Raw genomic sequence first — 18,288 nt, 5'->3', positions numbered from 1 at the left:
TCTTCATGTTTTTTTCATTTTGAATAGAAACATTACTCCTAGGTGCCAGGCGTTGGCGTCCTCTCTCCTGAGGGCCAGTTAGGAAAATATCGCGATATTATGCTGTATTGATTTTCCTCACACACCTATAAGCAGGAGAGAGAAGTGTGTTTCTTCCAGGTCCAGAAAATTACGCAACATGCAGATAAACAGATGTGCTATTGTAGAGCATCACGGGTAAATCCCTACTCATGGTAAGCACTTTTGATTTGAATGCATCAGAAAGGACACAGGTTCATATTTGAAAGGAAATTACTTATTTTATCATCTGGTGTGAGGCTGTCCATCGTAAAACAGAGCCACAAAGGTTGCAATGAAGTGGTAATTAGAACCTTTGAGCAAATGTCAAATATTTATTTTTCAACTTTCTTTATGCACAGTGTAACATAAAAGACTGTACAGGATCTAGGGGCTTGAAATGGAACTGGCCTCATCAGTGACAGCCAAAAGGACAAAAGGTCCGAGGCTTTGTAAAAAAAAAAAAGTTCCAAAGCCCAAAAAACTATGGCCAAAGACTAAGGTGGATAAAGTCGTTTGGCCATGGGGAAAAGGTAATTTTGGCAGCGGTTGGGTCTAATTTTAGGGCTTTATATCGACCAAACTCTACGTGAGAAGACTATATATGACATGCAAAGATATTTGACTTTTTTGAAATTAAAGCATATCAATAAACTACACGTCTGGCTCTTAATGTGATTCTCATTTTCCAGTGTGGTCCTCAGTAAAACTGAGTTTGACACCCCTGATCTATGGAGTGGGACGGGGTGGATATGGTTCAATGTTGTAGTTGGTACTACTAATAAAATAATAACTGAATAAACAGACAAAAAAAAGATGATACAATGCAGGCTTCAGGTCTAATGTCAGATTTCATATTAAGAATTTTGTTCAGAGGGAGAAAGAGAATTGCTTTACTTTAAAGGTGCAATATGTAATATTGGATGTAATACTGGCAGCTAGCGGTTAAAATAGTTACTGCACTACCAATTCAAAATACTGGAGAGTCGTTTCCCCCGCCCCCTCCTGCCCAGACTCGAAGTTCACGGGGGTTGCCAGGCTGAGACCGCAGCATTCACAACAATGTTGCTAGACGCTTTTCTCACATAGCCAGACATTACTCCACAGCACAGCGGAGTAGCTAACGTTAGATGCTAGTCTCACATAGCCAGACATTACTCCACAGCACAGCAGAGTAGCTAACGTTAGATGCTAGTCTCACATAGCCAGACATTACTCCACAGCACAGCGGAGTAGCTAACGGTAGATGCTGGCTATATTGACAGTCATAAAAGCCCGTGCTCACGTGGAGCTCTGTAACCAACTGATAGACACACTTTTTCGGCTTAAAATTACAGTATGAACCGCTAAAAACACAACAACCTCACTGTCCTCTCCACATGCCAATCAGGCACACTTCCTCGGCTTAGAATTACAATACGAAACGCTAAAAATACCACTACCTTGCTGACGGAACACACTTTATTGGCTTAGAATTACGGCAACAATCGCTAAACACACTGCAAACTCACAGTCCTCTCTTTCCGATTTACAGCCCTCCTCTCGTGGCTTAAAATAACTCACCGTTGTCGGCTGCAGCCGCTGACCTACACGCTGTAAACAGCCATGGGCTGCTTGCCTGGTCCTCCCGGTAGCGTTAGCTAGCAGTTAGCAGGGTTAGCATGGCGGCGTTAGCCAGGACCAGTCGGGATCACTTTACTGGCTATGTCTCAATTGTTTTTGCGAGTAACCAACTCGGGTACTCTAGCTATATAATTCTATGCGAGTACACAAATGTTGAAATGACAAAAAATGCCCGTCCCTAGTAGCTGTGATAAATTAGCATGAAGCTAATGCTTACCTGTTCAGGAGAAAATAAGCCAACTCTGCGTCCTTTTGGGCTCTAAGCTGTCTCCATCTTTCAAATACATCTCCAATATTTACCAGGGGGTTGTTACGTCTCTGGTCACGCAACTGATAGAAACATGCTGTTTTCTTTTTTTATGTCATGCAGAATCTATCTCCGTTGAGCCTGTTCGTTTGTTTGCTGCTTTCATGGCTGTACTACTGTTACAGCTGTAGCGCGCTGGGTTAACGTTTTACAGGTATACCTGGCAACCCGGCCTGCCTGTCAAACTGGGCCGTTGATAACAACACACAGATCTAAACATAAACATAAATTCCGTCACGGAATGTAAATTTCAAAAAGAAAAAATACTGAAATTAGCATTGTTGTCAGAAAAGATAGAATTTCAGTTTAACATGTTTCCTTAATATCTGATGAGGCATTGGTGTCATTTTTGAATTTATTACAGTATAAATATTATATATTGGACCTTTAATTCACAATGTGCCACGATGTGTTAAATTGCTCCCATGTCCGAAAATAACAGCCCTTCACACTGAAACACACCCTTGTTATTAGGGCCGGCTCGTACTGAACCTAGGCATTTTCCGTCAGTAGGAGAGACGTGTGTGTACATCTGTGTGTGTATGTGTGAGGGGGGTGGGGTTGGGAGTGAAGCTGTTTCAGGAACTATTGCACCCTTCCCTCCCGCTGATAAAAACAATCCATCACTAATTACTTTCGACACAAAGCAACACAACAGATATGATCAAGCTCTATGACTGTAGCTGAGGGAGATTTATGTTCATGTGGCTTCAGTAGTGCCGGAACGGGGACTCGAGTTTGGGACTCGGACTCGAGTTGCACTTAAATTGCACCCATAGTGACTTGAGACTTGACTTGAGACTTGTCCTCAAAAGACTTCAGACTCGACCACGAGATGCGGGACTCGTGAACAATCTTACATTTTTAGGAAACGTCTGATGAGCTGAATGTTATTCCCCTCCCTGCATAACCTATGACCTACCTACGTAATACATAACGTATCAGCTGAGCACGTGAGAATGAACAGCAAATATGTCGACCGCAACGGCTGTTGCTGTGCAATATATGCAATATATGTGGACTCTATAGTTGAGAGACTTGAGACTTGACTTGGACTCTAATGCAGAGATTTGAGACTTGACTTGGACTCTCGTTCAGAGATTTTAGATGTGACTTGGACTCTAGCTCAGAGACTTGTGACTTGACTTAGATTCTAGCACAGAGACTTGAGATTTGACTTGGACTCTAGCTGAGAGACTTGACTTGGACTCTAGTGCAGAGACTTGAGACTTGACTTAAGCTGACCGGAGGGATTTTTGCAGTTCCTAGAACGTAACGTTGCTAGAACCCTTTTTTGTTCGTGTTCCGACTGGACCAATTTGGGGATTATTGGGTTCCTGTAACTCTTTCAGCTCCTACTTCAGGGCAGGGTCTTTTCCCTTTTCTGCATAGTGGTGGTTAGATGGCTGTGTTATAATAACAAAAGGCCAGTTCCTATGGCCACTTGGCCAGTGTGAATGCAAATGGGGAAACCGGTTTTGGGGCAGAGTAGTTAGTAGAACTGTTTAGAAGTGGACTTTTCCTATAACTACGTTCCTGTTACTACTTGGTTGGAAAAAGGCTTTAGACTCTAGCTCAGAGATTTGAGATGTGACTTGGACTCTAACTCATGGACTTAAGACTTGACTTAGAGTCTGCTGCAGGCAGCTACGCATAACATAATAGGTGTTGTAAAAGGTGGAGCCCATGACCTTTTGTCAAACAGCAGAGCAGCACCAGAAATACAATTAACCCTGAATTAACTAATGAACTTCCCCATTGATGTATCTCCATGCCGGCTGTTTCTTTCAGCTGCTCTGAGGGCAGCAATTAAGCTTTTATTTGCACATACACTAGTCCTGCTGCCTGATTGCCTGATTCCATGGCAATGACTTTTCCACTGAGCATGCTCGGGTTCAATAGTCATTTTTTTTTTTTTCAAGTGCATTTAATACACAAGAATACCACTTTCTGATGATGCATTTTAACCTTGACAGCTCTAAAATGACTTCGAGAAATACAGATTGGCAGCAAAAGGCTACATCAGCATTGTGTGAACTCGTTTAGCAAGAGCTCGAATGTAACGGACGTTCATTTATACGTATATGTTCCGCCCTCTGGCTGGAAAACAAGCTGATGATTGCCTGCGAAGTTGAAAAGAAAAAAAGAAAAATAAACCCCACCCCAGTGGCACAAAAGCTGTCGTCTTGGCAATAGTCTTGATTTATTACAATAATTAAACTAATGAGTACAAATTAACATGGTAATTTGTTGATGCTGAAACGTGACAAGTCGTACCTTAATGAATGTGTGAAATTGAAGCTGTCAGTTACAAGGTGCCACCGTGGAAACAAGTTCAAGGAATACTTCACCCTCAAAATGACTGATTTGTATATTGATCACTCACCGATTCTCCGTTCACTGTGGAGGAATGCGACAACGACAAAGTTTCTATGAATTCAAGGCAAGGCTCGGTGAGTAAATAATAAAAAGTTAATACACAAATGGTCATTTTGAGGGTAAGGTATTCCTTTAATGACTTCCTTGCTTCATTGTTGGTGTTTTTAGAATAGGTATACTTTCGCAAATTACGAGTTTTATTCCATATATGGCAACTTGCTGTATCTCAGACACTCGGTCACATTCATCAACTTCAAAACATGCAACTCTACAGTACAGAGTTTAGGATCACTTGATCTCCAGCTAATCCCTCTCATGGGAAGAGCTGGCAGGGATGCAGCGAATAGGAGTGGGCATCATTTGGATTTTAACGATTCCAATTCCGATTCTTCCTTTCGATTCCGTTTTTATCGATTCTCGATTCCGATTCTTTGAGTTTTATTTTGATTCAAAGGTGGGTTGCAGTTTGACGGGGATTTTCCAAACGATTCCAATAAAGAAAACTTTTTTGAAACAATTTCAAGTAGGAATCGGTTTCTCGATACCCAATCCTAGCAGCGAATGACCGCTATACAGAAAAACAAAGCTTCTAATCAGTGCAACAATATTGTTCTCAGGTTCAATGTGGGTATAGTCAGAGTGAAGAAAGGAGACATTAGAGGAAACTTGCCTCTGTATATCTTGCTGACTGCTGGCTCATTGAGTGCTGCTGGACCCTATAAATTTTACACGCTATGTTTAGAGAAGGACTGGGGCTCGGGTGGTTGATGCTAACCACATTCAACAACAGCAAACACCACACTGCATTTGGACAATCTCTGGCCATCCCCCAGCATCACAGAAAATAACACAGAGAAATGCCTGCAGAAAAATCCAATATGTTGTTCTGTTCCAAAAGCTGTGCTGAAACTGAGTAAGTGAATACTCTGGGATTACATTTCACCCTGTACCCTCCCAGATGGCCCCTAATCTCAAATTACAAACTGCTTCCAGACAGCCGGGGAAATGAAAAGTCCCGGAACTTGGGCTGATGCTGAGAGTAGTTCTCTTTACCCACCTTTAAGAATAACCATTGCCAAGAAACACTCAAAATGTTCTTTTAAGTAGTAATAGTAGTAGTAGTTAATAGTAGTCAAAGAGGCTCCTCCACTTACAAGTACTCACTTAATTTCTATCTTTTGGGCTTCATAACGTGATTTTACTTAACACGCGTTCATTCTTTTATGTTGTTATTTTGTGTTGTTTTATATTGTGTGTCTTTTTTGTATATAAAATCAACACAATCCTCATAAACGGGTTCGTATGATATTGTACGTGCCAAGGGACGACTGCAGTTTAAAGCTATGATCTAGTACAGTGGATCAAATGGTGACGTGTTTTAAACTGTATATGGTCCCTTTTAAATAAATAAAACAAGAATGAATGGATATTTCAGAGAGAAAATTGCTTTCTCTATAACACCCATGTAAAAAACAGAGCAGAAAACAGCAACACAAGAAAGTGACCACCTCCGTCTAATAATCTCTTCAGTTAGTTATTGCCTTCATTGTCAGCTTCAAGGTAGCCTGGATCAACGGAAGTACATTTCCAGAATATAGACGAAGTACATGCAGCGATACACTGGTAAGAGCAAATGAGATTTAACCATGTATCGTCTAATTTGAATAGCCCACGTTACTTATTGTGTGATCAGTTAACTTAATTTAATATTGTATGTGGCGTTTTCTTTTTGCGTGGTGCAAATGTTCCACCAAAACTAGTTCCTTCCTGAGACTATTTTGCAGAGCCACTGCCGCTAGCGCCGCCAAAGACGATTGCGATTGGTTTAAAGAAATGCAAACAACCCAGAGCATTTTTTTTCTCCTACCCCAGAATGCATTTGCAGTGTGGAGATTGGTCTGGCAATGCGAGACCAGCTTCACAGCAATAACTGTACAAACGCGGTGCAAACTGGAGCATTCAAAAGAAAGAATTTCAACACTTTTTAGGTGGTTTATTAATTTAAATGTGTTCAAAAGTGACTTATCTGGGCGGCAGCTAATACACCGTGGGTGGTGAACATATTGTGACAGCAACACCAGCTGGGCGTTTGTTAAAATCTAGTAAGCAACACATTACAGCATTTGATTTCATCGTGCTCTTTTGATGTGGAGCAGTTTCTATGTCATCTGTCCGGTGCTGATGAGGAGAAATCGGGGGGGATCAATGTCACTGCTGCTGCTGGCCAGCAATGAAGCTCACTCTGCAAACACCCTCACATTTCTCAGCAATGCCAAGCTCTGGCCTAAAGAGCCTATTTCAACGCTGAGAACTCCCAAGAGGAGCGCAGAAAAACTATCCGGCAGAGCCAAATTCACGATCGATTGGCTTCTGCACATCACAGAGACAGAGACTGAGACAGAGCGAGAGGTAGGAGGAGGAGGTCAGACGGGACTGGAGCTGCTTGGTGGCCTTAACTGAAAAAAAAAATTAAAAAAAGATGCTCACAATGATGACGAGAAAGGGACTGATTCCATCCAGCACAAATCTGTACAATCAGGAGGATCATTTCAGGGGAGAAAACACACTCAAACCCAATCTCTCCGCTCACTTTCATCTCCTCTGAGTGCGCTTGTGAAGTTAGAGTGATGGCTATCAACAAATGAGCTATTCATCGGAGCGTGTAAAACTTTGAACCATGGAACAATGCTTCAGTTGGGATCTGAAGTGATACTAAACTGTACAGCAAATTGGATTCTGCTGAGGTGAGTGAAAAAATGACAAAAGAGCAGGACTTAGTTAGCCTAGAAATCTAGACGCACCCTAGCGGCAGCAAATGTAATTTGCAGCCAGGGGGGGTCTAGCCACTCTCCGTTGACTTGAGAGCTGGAAAAACGAAACTCTGGTCAGGCCAATCACATCGTGTATAGAGTTGGTGGGCGGGGCTTATGGCTGCTGCTGCTGGGAACAGCGGTCTTTTTGGAGTTCAGCTTTTCTTTGAGAAAAGAACAAAGAACGGGACTGAAATGATTCTTAAAAAAGGAAGATGTGTTCAGAGTTTTGCCGACCGGATACAGCAAAAGTTTAATCTATCAACTAGCTTCACTACTTTCTTTGTTGCTCTGCCTAGTTGTAGAGCTATAACTAGGCTAGGACCTAGTATGAGTGAGCCCAAACTTAAGACCTCGGTCACATGAGCATTCATTAAACAGAATGAAATCTCATGCACATCAACCAGTAAGACATATGCAACCTCTGTTCATTGGAGCTTCTAAATGTAATGCAGTGAAGGTTCACAAAACTCACTGTTCGGATCGGATCACGGTTTTGAGGGACGGATCGGAGCAATTTTCGGATCAGCACAGAAAAATGCTGTTAAATGCTTTCTATTTGTTACTGAAAGAGCTGTCATAAAACACAGCTCGTTCAAGCCGGTGAGCAATTTCGCTTTCCCGGGGAAAACAAAGGACTTTCACCCCAGAATTGTGTGTTCCTTGGGAGTGTTTAAATCCAAACCATGATCTTTTTCCTAAACTTAACTAGTCGTTTTGGTGCCTAAACTTAGCTGTCGTCGCCGCATAACGCTCACTTTTTGTCACTTAAACTTAACCGTATTGTCCGCTGAAACGGGCGGCAGCTTGCGGTGCTCTGTACCCGGCTCAAAGCCCCGTATTCTCGGGTAACTCACCCACCGAACAAATACACCAAATACAACGGAGCTGTAGTCGGCATCACGGCTTTTCGAAGTTCCTCCGCTCCTCCAGTAGCCAAGACTGTCTCTATCAACTGCTTTTAACATGCTCCATTCACACAAACATACAACAGGTTTTAAAATGTTCACGTGAACAGAAAACTTTTAACGGCAACCCTCCATAGATATTTATCAGCCTACTTTAAGTAACAGCGACAGTAAAAAAATTATTTCACACTAATATTATGGTTAAACTTTGCAATTGATACGCGGGTTCAAGAATCAAGGGTCACATGGCCTTAAGCTTTGCATTCATCTGCACAAGGACAAACACTGCATAGCCAATCTGTTGGTGTTCACAGAGTATACTGAAGCGCAATAATAATAAAAAAACAGCCTGAATGGTGGCGTGGAGTGAAAAGTCCTGTGGAGTGTGGTTGTGAAACATAGCTTTCATTCTCTGCAAAACTAAATATTTTAGAGCCCCAGAAGTAGGCACAGAAAGAACCATGGTGTGTAAATAATCTGGGCATTTATCTATGTGGATCCAGCTTTTAACGGAGCTGCAATGTCCTCCAAAAACTCCCAGCGTGGTTCCTGCTGGTGAGCACAGCCTCCCAGTGGGGCTGAGGATTGGACCTCACACGTCCACACTCGGCAGGCTGCACCATGGGGCTGTCGGCCGAGCTCACACATACTCATGCGTTCTCTCACGGCACATGGAAAGTTAATTGACTGCCTTTTGGAGGCGGCAAGCCCGTGATAGTGATGAATTGGTGCTTCTTCCCATCATTGCCGGAGCGCTAAAGTCTGCTTGGGCCCTGTACGTCACAAATCAACCAGCTCCCATATAAGGAGGAGAGTACAGCTTTTTGCGGAGGGAAATTAACAGACAAGGAGCCAATAATTGAGATAAAACAAACAAACCCATTAGTGGGAATCAAGGATGCTTGTTAGTTTCTCTGACTTTAAGAGCCCAAACAAAGGAGCCTTTCTGTTCCAGTGAGGATATGGGAGATAATGATGCGACTGCAACAGAGCAATTATGTAATATCCAACTATATCCTTTATATTTTATGCTGATGGGAAAAAAAAAGGAATCCTAGCTATACAAGCAGGGGAGCGGAGTTCGTTTACCTTTTGTCTGCTAAACTCAACTGCAACGGCCACTGAAAGGACTATCATGTTGAGGAGCCCTGTACCCGGCTCACAGTCACCTTCTCTCAGCAAGTTAACTGTACACACCTACAGTTAGAAACGCAATAAACTTTACGATGTCTTCAAAAATATAACTGAGATTCTGCATTTAGTGGCACAGACGGGCCCCCGAGGAGTCTAGCTCCATCCCGGACGGCGCGCACGAAAACGCAAACAGAAGCGAGCATAAACGTCTTTCTCGCCAACGCCCACTCTCTTGTCAACAAGCTGGACGACATGACACTGCTGATTGCCAATTACCACATGGATAACTGTGTTCTGGTAGACTTCCTCCGCACTGCGGAGGAGGGTCTGGCTAGTCCACACATCATTCCGGGATGGGAGAAAAATGTGCTCTGGTTTATTGCAATTTCTTTAAACCAATCACAATCGTCTTGGAAGGCGCCGGACGGAGCCACGGTGCCTCATCAGAATAGACTCAGAAAGGAACTTGTTTTGGTGGAACGTGTGTAAGTTCAAAGGATGTTTTAGTCGTGCAACAGAAAACTCCAATTGGACAGATAGTCTAGCTAGCTGTCTGGATTTACCCTGCAGAGATCTGAGGAGCAGTTAACCCCAACACAGAGAAAGTGGAAGGTAACGGACATCCGGGCGAAAATGAGGGACATCCGGCGGAATTTCTGGCGGCACATGAACAATCCCAGAAATGAAACATGGTCGATATACAGTAGACTAGTGTTATGGTGATACAACAACAAACAACAAACTAACCGTTAATTAATCGTAATCGACGTAAAATGTTCAATTAATCGTGTGTATGTCATATCGACCGGCTCTATGTACAATCAGTGTGCTGCCTCTTTAGAGTTGTTTTCCTTTTCACATTGCTTTGATTAGAAAACAGCGTTGTGACTCAAAAACCAAGTACTGTAGGAAGTTACAAGAAAATAACGGTGGTAAAGAAAAGTGATGTCATTTACCAGTGCTAGAAAGTAGATGTGCTCAGTAAAAGCCACGCACTCTGGTGCAGGAGAATGTACTTCTGCCGACGCCTGCTTGTGTTCAAATGAATGCAACTGGGGCAGAGTATTCAAGGAAATCTATAAATATTCCCCCAGCTCCAATGATAGGCATTGTGGTTATTTATAAATCCCATCCAGCTGAATGTGCCGAATGCTGCGTCACAATCCCAAACAATCATACAGATGCAACTAACAATCAGCAACTTTTTTTCAGCTCGAGCACCTCGCAGAAAATTGAACATGATTTTAATTACAAACAAAACAATGGCTGCTTCCAAAACAGAAATGAGACAGTGTCTTTATAATCAGGAGCTGTTGGTGCAGAGACAACTAAATCCCAAGTCAAGTATTGTGAATGACTACAATGCAATCTCAGAGCAGGCCGGTAATGATTTTTTTTTTTAAATGCAGGGTTGACAAGTGTTGGTGCAACAGACGTAGAGAAAGTACAGAATGGAAACATATGCCACTGACAAGTTCAATGATGTAGGGCTACAATTTGGGAGGGGGCGGAAACATCAGTGAGCCAGTCGACATCAAAGTGTGCCGAGATGAAATGAAGGCACAGTCGACTGAGTGGTGCGAGGCTAACTTTGCCCCTACACAGCCCGCATGCTGATCACAGACTGCCACTCCCATTCCATTTCAGAGGCAAAGCAGCGCAGCCATTTGTCAAGGGTATTGTGGTTTGAGTAAACCAGCCACTCACTATGCATCTCAGCACAAAATAATACCAACGTGAGCCAGGGGCAAATTAATATTTTGTTGCATCAGGCAGTCCGTGGACTGAATTAAGCAACTTTGACTGACAGCAGGCTTTTTGTCTCGAAAAAGCCCCCAAAAAAGGTGAAAAACTGCTTAGTATTTCTTACTTTATCCTAATAAACTCACAAGCAGACAGCCCACTTATGAGCTCATGATCTTTTTTGATGATTTTACAATCATACAAAAGATATCTGAGACCTGCAGATATAATGGGAACACAGCGATATGCATTGTCAATATGCAGAAAGGCATCAATAACCATGCAGACTGGAAAACAATAAGCAGCTAATCCCCCATTCTACACTCTTACTTCTCAAGACGTTTTGCAGAGGGCCAAAGAATAGCAGAATGAACAGATGAGGCAATTTAATTTCACCAACAATGTCACTGTAAAAGACCAATAACTGCATAAGAAGATGGTGTTGTGACTACGTGGGGCAACACCACAGAGGTGGTCAGACTTCATTAAACATGCAAAGCTGACTCCCTTCAAGTCAAGAGCAAAGAAAAACAGTAACAAATTAGCCTATTTGCTTTTCTAAATTAATAACAGTAGATAGATAGATAGATAGATAGATAGATAGATAGATAGATAGATACTTTAGTACTGAGAGCGAAAAACGCAGATGTTGGTTAACAAGAACACATGGCTGTAGAACGTGTCAGACAAAGACCTTTTCCAGCTGAGGAAGAAAGTTCTGGCTTAGGGATTTAACTTTACAGGGGTATTTGAGGAGGTCTTCACGGGTCCACTTGGTTTTGAGCAACCAAGATCTGACCCAGGACCCGAATTGGAACAAAAGTCTCTCTATTAGAGTGTGTTTGTGTCAACTGCTTTTTTGATTGGTTCTAATTTTTCTCGGGAATATATGGATCAGGATTCCCTTCGGATTGGGCCTCTCTGTTTTAAAAATGAATATATGCAAGTCTTGTTCGGACCTACGAAGACTTCTAATCTGAACACATCCCAGTATTTGATCCGCTGCCACATAATCCAGGACAACAACATCGATTGAGGAAGGACAGCTCTGTCCAACACCTTAACCATTGCAAGCGACTCCCAACACCTACATGACCACAGAAGAAGAATGAACCCTGTGGCAACTAAGTTAAGATGCAATTATCACCATCATACCAGCAGGCAACGGGAAGTATACTGTGGTGATGTTTATCAAAGGACCCTCACTCACAGTAAAAATAGCAATTTTTTTCACGTTCAGCTAGGGCCCTGGTTTTGGGTTATGTTTTTGGAGTAAAACTTGTCTTGTACTCGCTAGCACTTAGCATTCCTGTGGAGGAGGCAGGTAAGTTTTGCGCCACTTGGGAAGAATCCCATGCCAAGTGGGCCAGGATACAACCAACTTCTTATTGAAAAGCTTATCAAATGTCCGGGTCTAGCCTTCCCTAATTTTGTTTATCCTCCCCCAATATCGGTACGTTTGGTAAGCTTTTCAATTGGAGGGTGGTTCTTTCCAAGTTTCCTTCCCGATTGTCAAGGAATGCCTCCCAAATGTCCTTCCCCAACTAAGAATACCGGAGGGTGGCTGGGATGTATTAATGGGCCTCCGGGTGCTCCTTTCCACGGTAACTCCATGTGCCCATCCCTTCCTGAACAACCAGGGACTCTTTGGAAGGTGTTTGGGTCTCGTGGGAAAATGTGTTTTTTCTGAGCTACAAGCCAAGACATGACCAGGCCTAAATCAGAAGATAAGTGCCAATTTGACAACATTGAAACATTCCGAAAGTGACAATCCAACAAACACTTTACTTTAAGTGTCTGGAACTTAGTGCCACCCAAGTGCAAACAACCCAGAGGATGGTTTTCCCCCCTCCTATCCCAGAATGTATCTGTGGTGTAGCCAGACCTTACTCCACAGCGCTGGGGAGACAGGCCTGGCATTGCGAGACTAGAATCACCATGAATCCTGTTCCTTAAAGTTCTATAAAAGTTTTTTTAAGTGAACTGAGCAATGTAGTAATGTCTAGTAAAGAGCAGGATCACCATGAATCTGCACCTACCCGACTATAAAGTCCAAAAGTGGAGAGTGTTCTTATCTCTTGCTGTTACCTTTTTCCTGCTGCTTACACATTTAATCTTATATCTGCCAAATATAAAAGCCCAATAATGTGTCTCTTAAACGGCTTCACTTTGTACAGTGGCGTATTGCTTCCCAGTGTGATTTCACCGGCAGCAGTGTGTCACTTCCTCCGTGCGTCTCAGGGGTTTAAACATAATTGCATTCATTATCCAATCTACACAACTACGGTACCTCCTATTGTCAGTTCCAGCGTGGCCCAAACGTCATTCGGTACACATCTCCCTGGGCAATTGTAATTGACGTGCACTTGTTCTTCATGTTCTTTTGGCAAATACTTCCTAATGGAGTGGGACAGTACAAGACCTCACTGTAATCACAAGTCTTTTGCACCGGTTCTTTGTACTCTCTTTATCTCCACAGCTAATTAGAAGCAATAAACATGGTGAACAAGCACGACTCATTAAGGCTTTCACTATGTTCTTCCTCCCCTGGCTTTTAAAAGCCTATAGAGCAAGATTTTTGTATCTCTTCCACCCCCCCCGTCCCCACAAACCTGCTTTTAGCATTGCTCTCGAGCTCAGTGCTGGATACTCGATAGACGCTACGAGCACGGCGTCAAGAATAAAAACCCCTTTGAAATTGCCATGAAGCTTTTGAAGCCTACGTCCCACTGCTCAACGCTCTCAGGGTTTTCATCTCTTCCTCCATCTCCCCTCACTTGCCGAAGAGCTCTCAGGGCCTGGCGCTGTAATGAACTCCAGGGAAAGCGCATCCACAGAAAGGACATTGACAGCCAGGCAGGGCATTACTGTACCGTATGTGCCGCAAGTTGCTTTATGCAAACACACTGCTCGCAATAATCTACCCAGTTGTTGCGGTGCAGCAGGGCTTGTCACTCATTTTCTAAGACTAGTGCAGTGCCTGCTCGGAGGGGGCCGATTGCTCGGTTCCCAGTAATTGTTTAGTATTTAGTTTTTCACTTTATCTAAGCTATAAGTGCGGTTCGATCACACACAGGGCATCTAGAGATTAAGCATGTCGCCTTTTTTCCATCTAGCTATCACACGTCTAGGTGGCGATGCGGCCCGGGCGGGGGGGAGCAGGGAGCCGGGCTCAGCCTGCTGGGGGCAGCCGATCTTAAACAGCGTGCAGAACGATCAGAGCAATGTGCACAACCGGCGGCGACAGAAAAACGTGCAGGAGAGCCAAAGAGCCTGGGCGTTCATCTAACTCAGGGGTGTCAAACATACGGCCCGTGGGCCAGAACTGGCCCACCAAAGGGTCCAATAAGGCCCTCTGGATGACTTTGCAAAGTGTGAAAATTGCAGAGAAGTAATTCATTCCAATTCCAAATTTACCACTTTAATCTCAGAGTTCTATTTCCCTTAAATTTACGAATTTAATCTTATAAATTCTGGGGTTTTTCTCCGAGTATTACCGTTCTCTCCCGGGTCTGTAACATTATTTTTATTCCTACAACAGCCTAAGAACGCTGTCGCAGCAGAAGCAACTTGCGTTTGCCGACATCACGCTGACAAGAAACTCTTCTGGAGAGGTGTACTGGTCTGACCCACTTGAGATCAAATTAGCGGGATGTGGTCCCATGAACTAAAATGAGTTTGACACCCCTGATGTAATGTGTTTGTGTACAATTAATTTCATCATTTGCATGTATGGTAGACAGCAATCAGTTTTTGGCGGACGACACTGGTAGCCGGTGAACCGCAATCAATGAGCTTTTTAGGGATGCAGCAAACTGCCCGCCCCCCCGCTGCTGTACTGCACCTGTGGGAGACACACACGCACGCATAGAGATTCCTTGATTTATAGTTCTAGATATCCTTCAACTCTTTTGTCACCGATACAGAGGGAATTTGAAGGAAGAGATATGTCATCACAGGGGGAGTGTTCTGACAGCTCTATCCCAGAAAGTAGTCCGTTCCCATACTGTGTTTATACTTCATGTCTGTGCTTGGGATGAGTGTTGTTCATTTTCTATCTGAGTGGATTTGGTGGCTGAGGAGGCCACCTACCAGCTTGTGCACAGTAGGCGGTGGAAGTCTTCACGAGGAAGAGGACAAGCTCGACAGACAAAGAAACACTCAACAAATTAGACGTTTTGTCAGGCTGATGAACAGAGTGAAAAGGTGACTTCAATAAAAACCCTTCGATTTACCCAAAAGATGCAGACTTCCATTTGCGACAGGGGTAACTTCTTCTACATGGAGGGGCAATAAGGTTTAGAGGGATCTCTGAGACTTCTACGGGCAATGAGGCGTGCCGCCTGCAACATAAAAAGAGAGAGGCACATTGAAGAGGTTCATAATGCATATTTCATCACAGTTCAGGAAAACACAGTGGCATATTTTCATTCAAAATCAGACAGCAAGTGATGATAGACGATGTTTCTGACGCAGCATGAAAGGCACCGTACTGTAAACCAGAGAGGGTGGGGGGCGTTAGCACGCTAAATCCCACTGAGCTGAATGTTGCATTTGGCAGAAAGAGAGATTACTTTTGTCCACTGCCTGCAGCATTTTAATGCCTTTAAATCAGGGCCGGGAACTCTCATATATGCATTATCACAATGGGCTGAATCAGCACACAGAGCTCAGTGCCAGGTAAGGAGCAGAGGGAGGACGAGGACGAGAGAAAGAGATGAGGGACATGATCGTAATGTACCAGGCTGAGAGTAACGCGAGACAACAACAGAGGCTGTGGAGAACAGATATGAACAGGAAGGAAACGCCAGACAGGAGGAAGGAGATGAGAAACTGTTTTGGTTATCTAACTTGTCAGCGTAATGACCTTTCCCGGGTTCAAATCTTTGAAACTCTGCAATGGCAAACAAGACGTGGTCATCATTTAACAGGTCAGTTACAGCGTTGCACAACTAGGGTTGGAAACCAAAACCCAGTTCTCAATAAGAACAGATTCGAAAATGCCAAGAAGCGGGTATGCGTAAAAACCAGACGACACTGCGCAAAAGCGATAAATTATTTTAAGTCAGACACTTTGTAGATCCATCCAACCATTAGAGCTGGGTACCTTCCTCCACAGAGCTGCGGAGGAGGGTCTGGCTAGTCCATACAACATTCCCAGATGGAAGGAAAATGTGCTCTGGTTTATTGGCATTCCTGTAAACCAATCACAGTCGTCTTTTTGGTGGCGCTGAGCACCGGGCAGAGCCACGGTGCCTCTGCAAAATAGTCTCGGCAAAGAACTTGTTTTTGGTGTAAAATATGTAAGTTCAAAAGTTGTTTTAGTCGTGCAACAGAAAACTCAGATTGGACAGATAGTCTAGCTAGCTGTCTGGATTTACCCTGCAGAGATCTGAGGAGCAGTTAACCATAGTCCTCAGAAACGCAAACACAAAGAAAGCAGAAGCAATGAAGCAGTCCCAGAAGTGGAACGTCGTTGATACAGATTAACCCCAACCTACTCCCAAAGAGCGTTGTGGGGATATAACAGCGTCACACTACTTTTGCCTTTGCTCCTAAGAATATAAGCATTATTCGCATGACCGCAAGACGGGCCGCTTTTTGTCAACTTTGTTTGGGACCCATGGTTATTAGGGCTGGGTGCCGAATTCAATGCTTTTTAGGCACCGACCGAATTGCCTCTAAATTATCGGTTTTCGAAAACATGCCTCGTTCATTCAATACTCAATTTCAATACCTAGTGAGTAAATCTCATCAGCGTCAGTTAGCCAATCAGCACGCAGCATGCTTCTACCAAGATCTAATAATGTCTGTGATTGGCTGAGAGACGGGCACAGAGACGCGGCTCACGTAGTAGGAGCTGAAAAATAAATAAAAAGATTTGTGCCGTAATGTAATTTATTTTTGTTTTATATAATTGGTATCGAAAAAAGTATCGTTTAGGAACCGGTACCAAAGTCACGGTATTGGTATCAGTACCCAGCCCTAGATGTTATACAAATAAGTTCAAATGATTCCATGAGCAGGGAGCCCAGGGGATGGAGAAGTGGAGAATGGAGGACAGGACATCATTACCAGCAAACTTCACGGAAAACAACGAGGGCAAAACAGCATCACCATCTGTTTTAACCTTACAGTTTAAGGTTTTTAACCGAATATTCTCTGGTCCAGCACAGCTAAAAACACAGAATCGGTCAGCACGTTAGCGTGTTGTTCATTACCGAGCCCGTTTGTAACCGTTAGGCTACCGACAGCGTTTCAACTGACTTGACTGTCCTGCTGTTACAGACGTGGACTAACCACAGACTCGTTCACGGACTCACTCTTAGGACAACAATACAATATTTACTGATTTCACAAAGTCTGCCACGATACAATTTCGATTTGATTCAATTCAGGGGCTTGCGACCGATATGAGACGATACATAAGCCCATTTAACCCAATCAGCTACATTTAAATACAGCATATGTACAAAAAACAACTTAAATATGATTTGACAAAACACAATGGACCTGGACCAATTCTGGCCTGGCCAACCTGCCGGGCCTGTACAATTATAGGGGAAACAATGTGAAATAAAGCAGCTTGTCATTGAACTATCCTCTCAGTGAGGACTGAAGCCGACACTAGATCAGTGTTTCTTAAAAGATTTTCAATAATGTACCCCCTTTGAATTGTTTTTTTAAGCCAAGTACCCCCTGACCAGCGCAAAACCTTTTTGGTAGAAAAAAAATAGTCTATATTAAGAGGTACAATACGGCGCCAGCAGTGATAGATTCACTAAACAACAACCTTTTTTAAACAAAAAGATTTAAATGCTACATTTCAAATGTTAAGAATCCATCACTTAATTCATTCATTATTGTAGTATTATTATTTTAGGAATTATGCATGACATATTTTTAAATTAACATTTGTGCAAAAAATTCACGTACTCCCTGCAGTCCTCCAAAGTACCCCTAGGGGTACATGTACCCCCATTTGAGAAACAATGCACTAGATAATGTGCTGACTCTGACTTTGGCACATTAAAACGAGCATGAAAGAGATCCCTCTAATTAGCCCGAGATCAGAACAAGACGGGACTGAACTTGAGGGGGAAAAAAAACGAGGTTCAACCTCAAAGGGATGATGATTTTGGAGAGGAATACGTGAGCCTCTGACCAACAGGCAGTGGCACTTTGGCCAGCCCATCCAAGAGGCCCCTAGTTAGTTTAACATTTTGTGATTTATGAGGATAGTACAGGCCAAAAAACTAAATAATGTTTCTTTTGGGGTTTTTTTTTTACTACCCCATCATATTTTTGGATTAAAAAGAGTTTCATG

General features: G+C 43.2%; 1 protein-coding gene across 1 annotated transcript in view; it reads right to left on the bottom strand.

Moving 5' to 3' along the window:
• iqsec1b (IQ motif and Sec7 domain ArfGEF 1b) overlaps positions 1–18,288 on the bottom strand; it is a 238,265-nt gene that overhangs the window by 151,656 nt on the left and 68,321 nt on the right. Inside the window, 1 exon segment of the mRNA XM_028576976.1 lies at positions 15,197–15,304. Within this exon segment, the coding sequence (XP_028432777.1) occupies positions 15,197–15,304 (108 nt within the window).

This window comes from Perca flavescens, chromosome 4 (assembly GCF_004354835.1).
Source record: "Perca flavescens isolate YP-PL-M2 chromosome 4, PFLA_1.0, whole genome shotgun sequence".
Taxonomy (NCBI): Eukaryota; Metazoa; Chordata; class Actinopteri; order Perciformes; family Percidae; genus Perca; species Perca flavescens.
The sequence above is the reverse complement of the archived record's forward strand: the minus strand, read 5'-3'. Positions and strand labels throughout refer to the sequence as shown.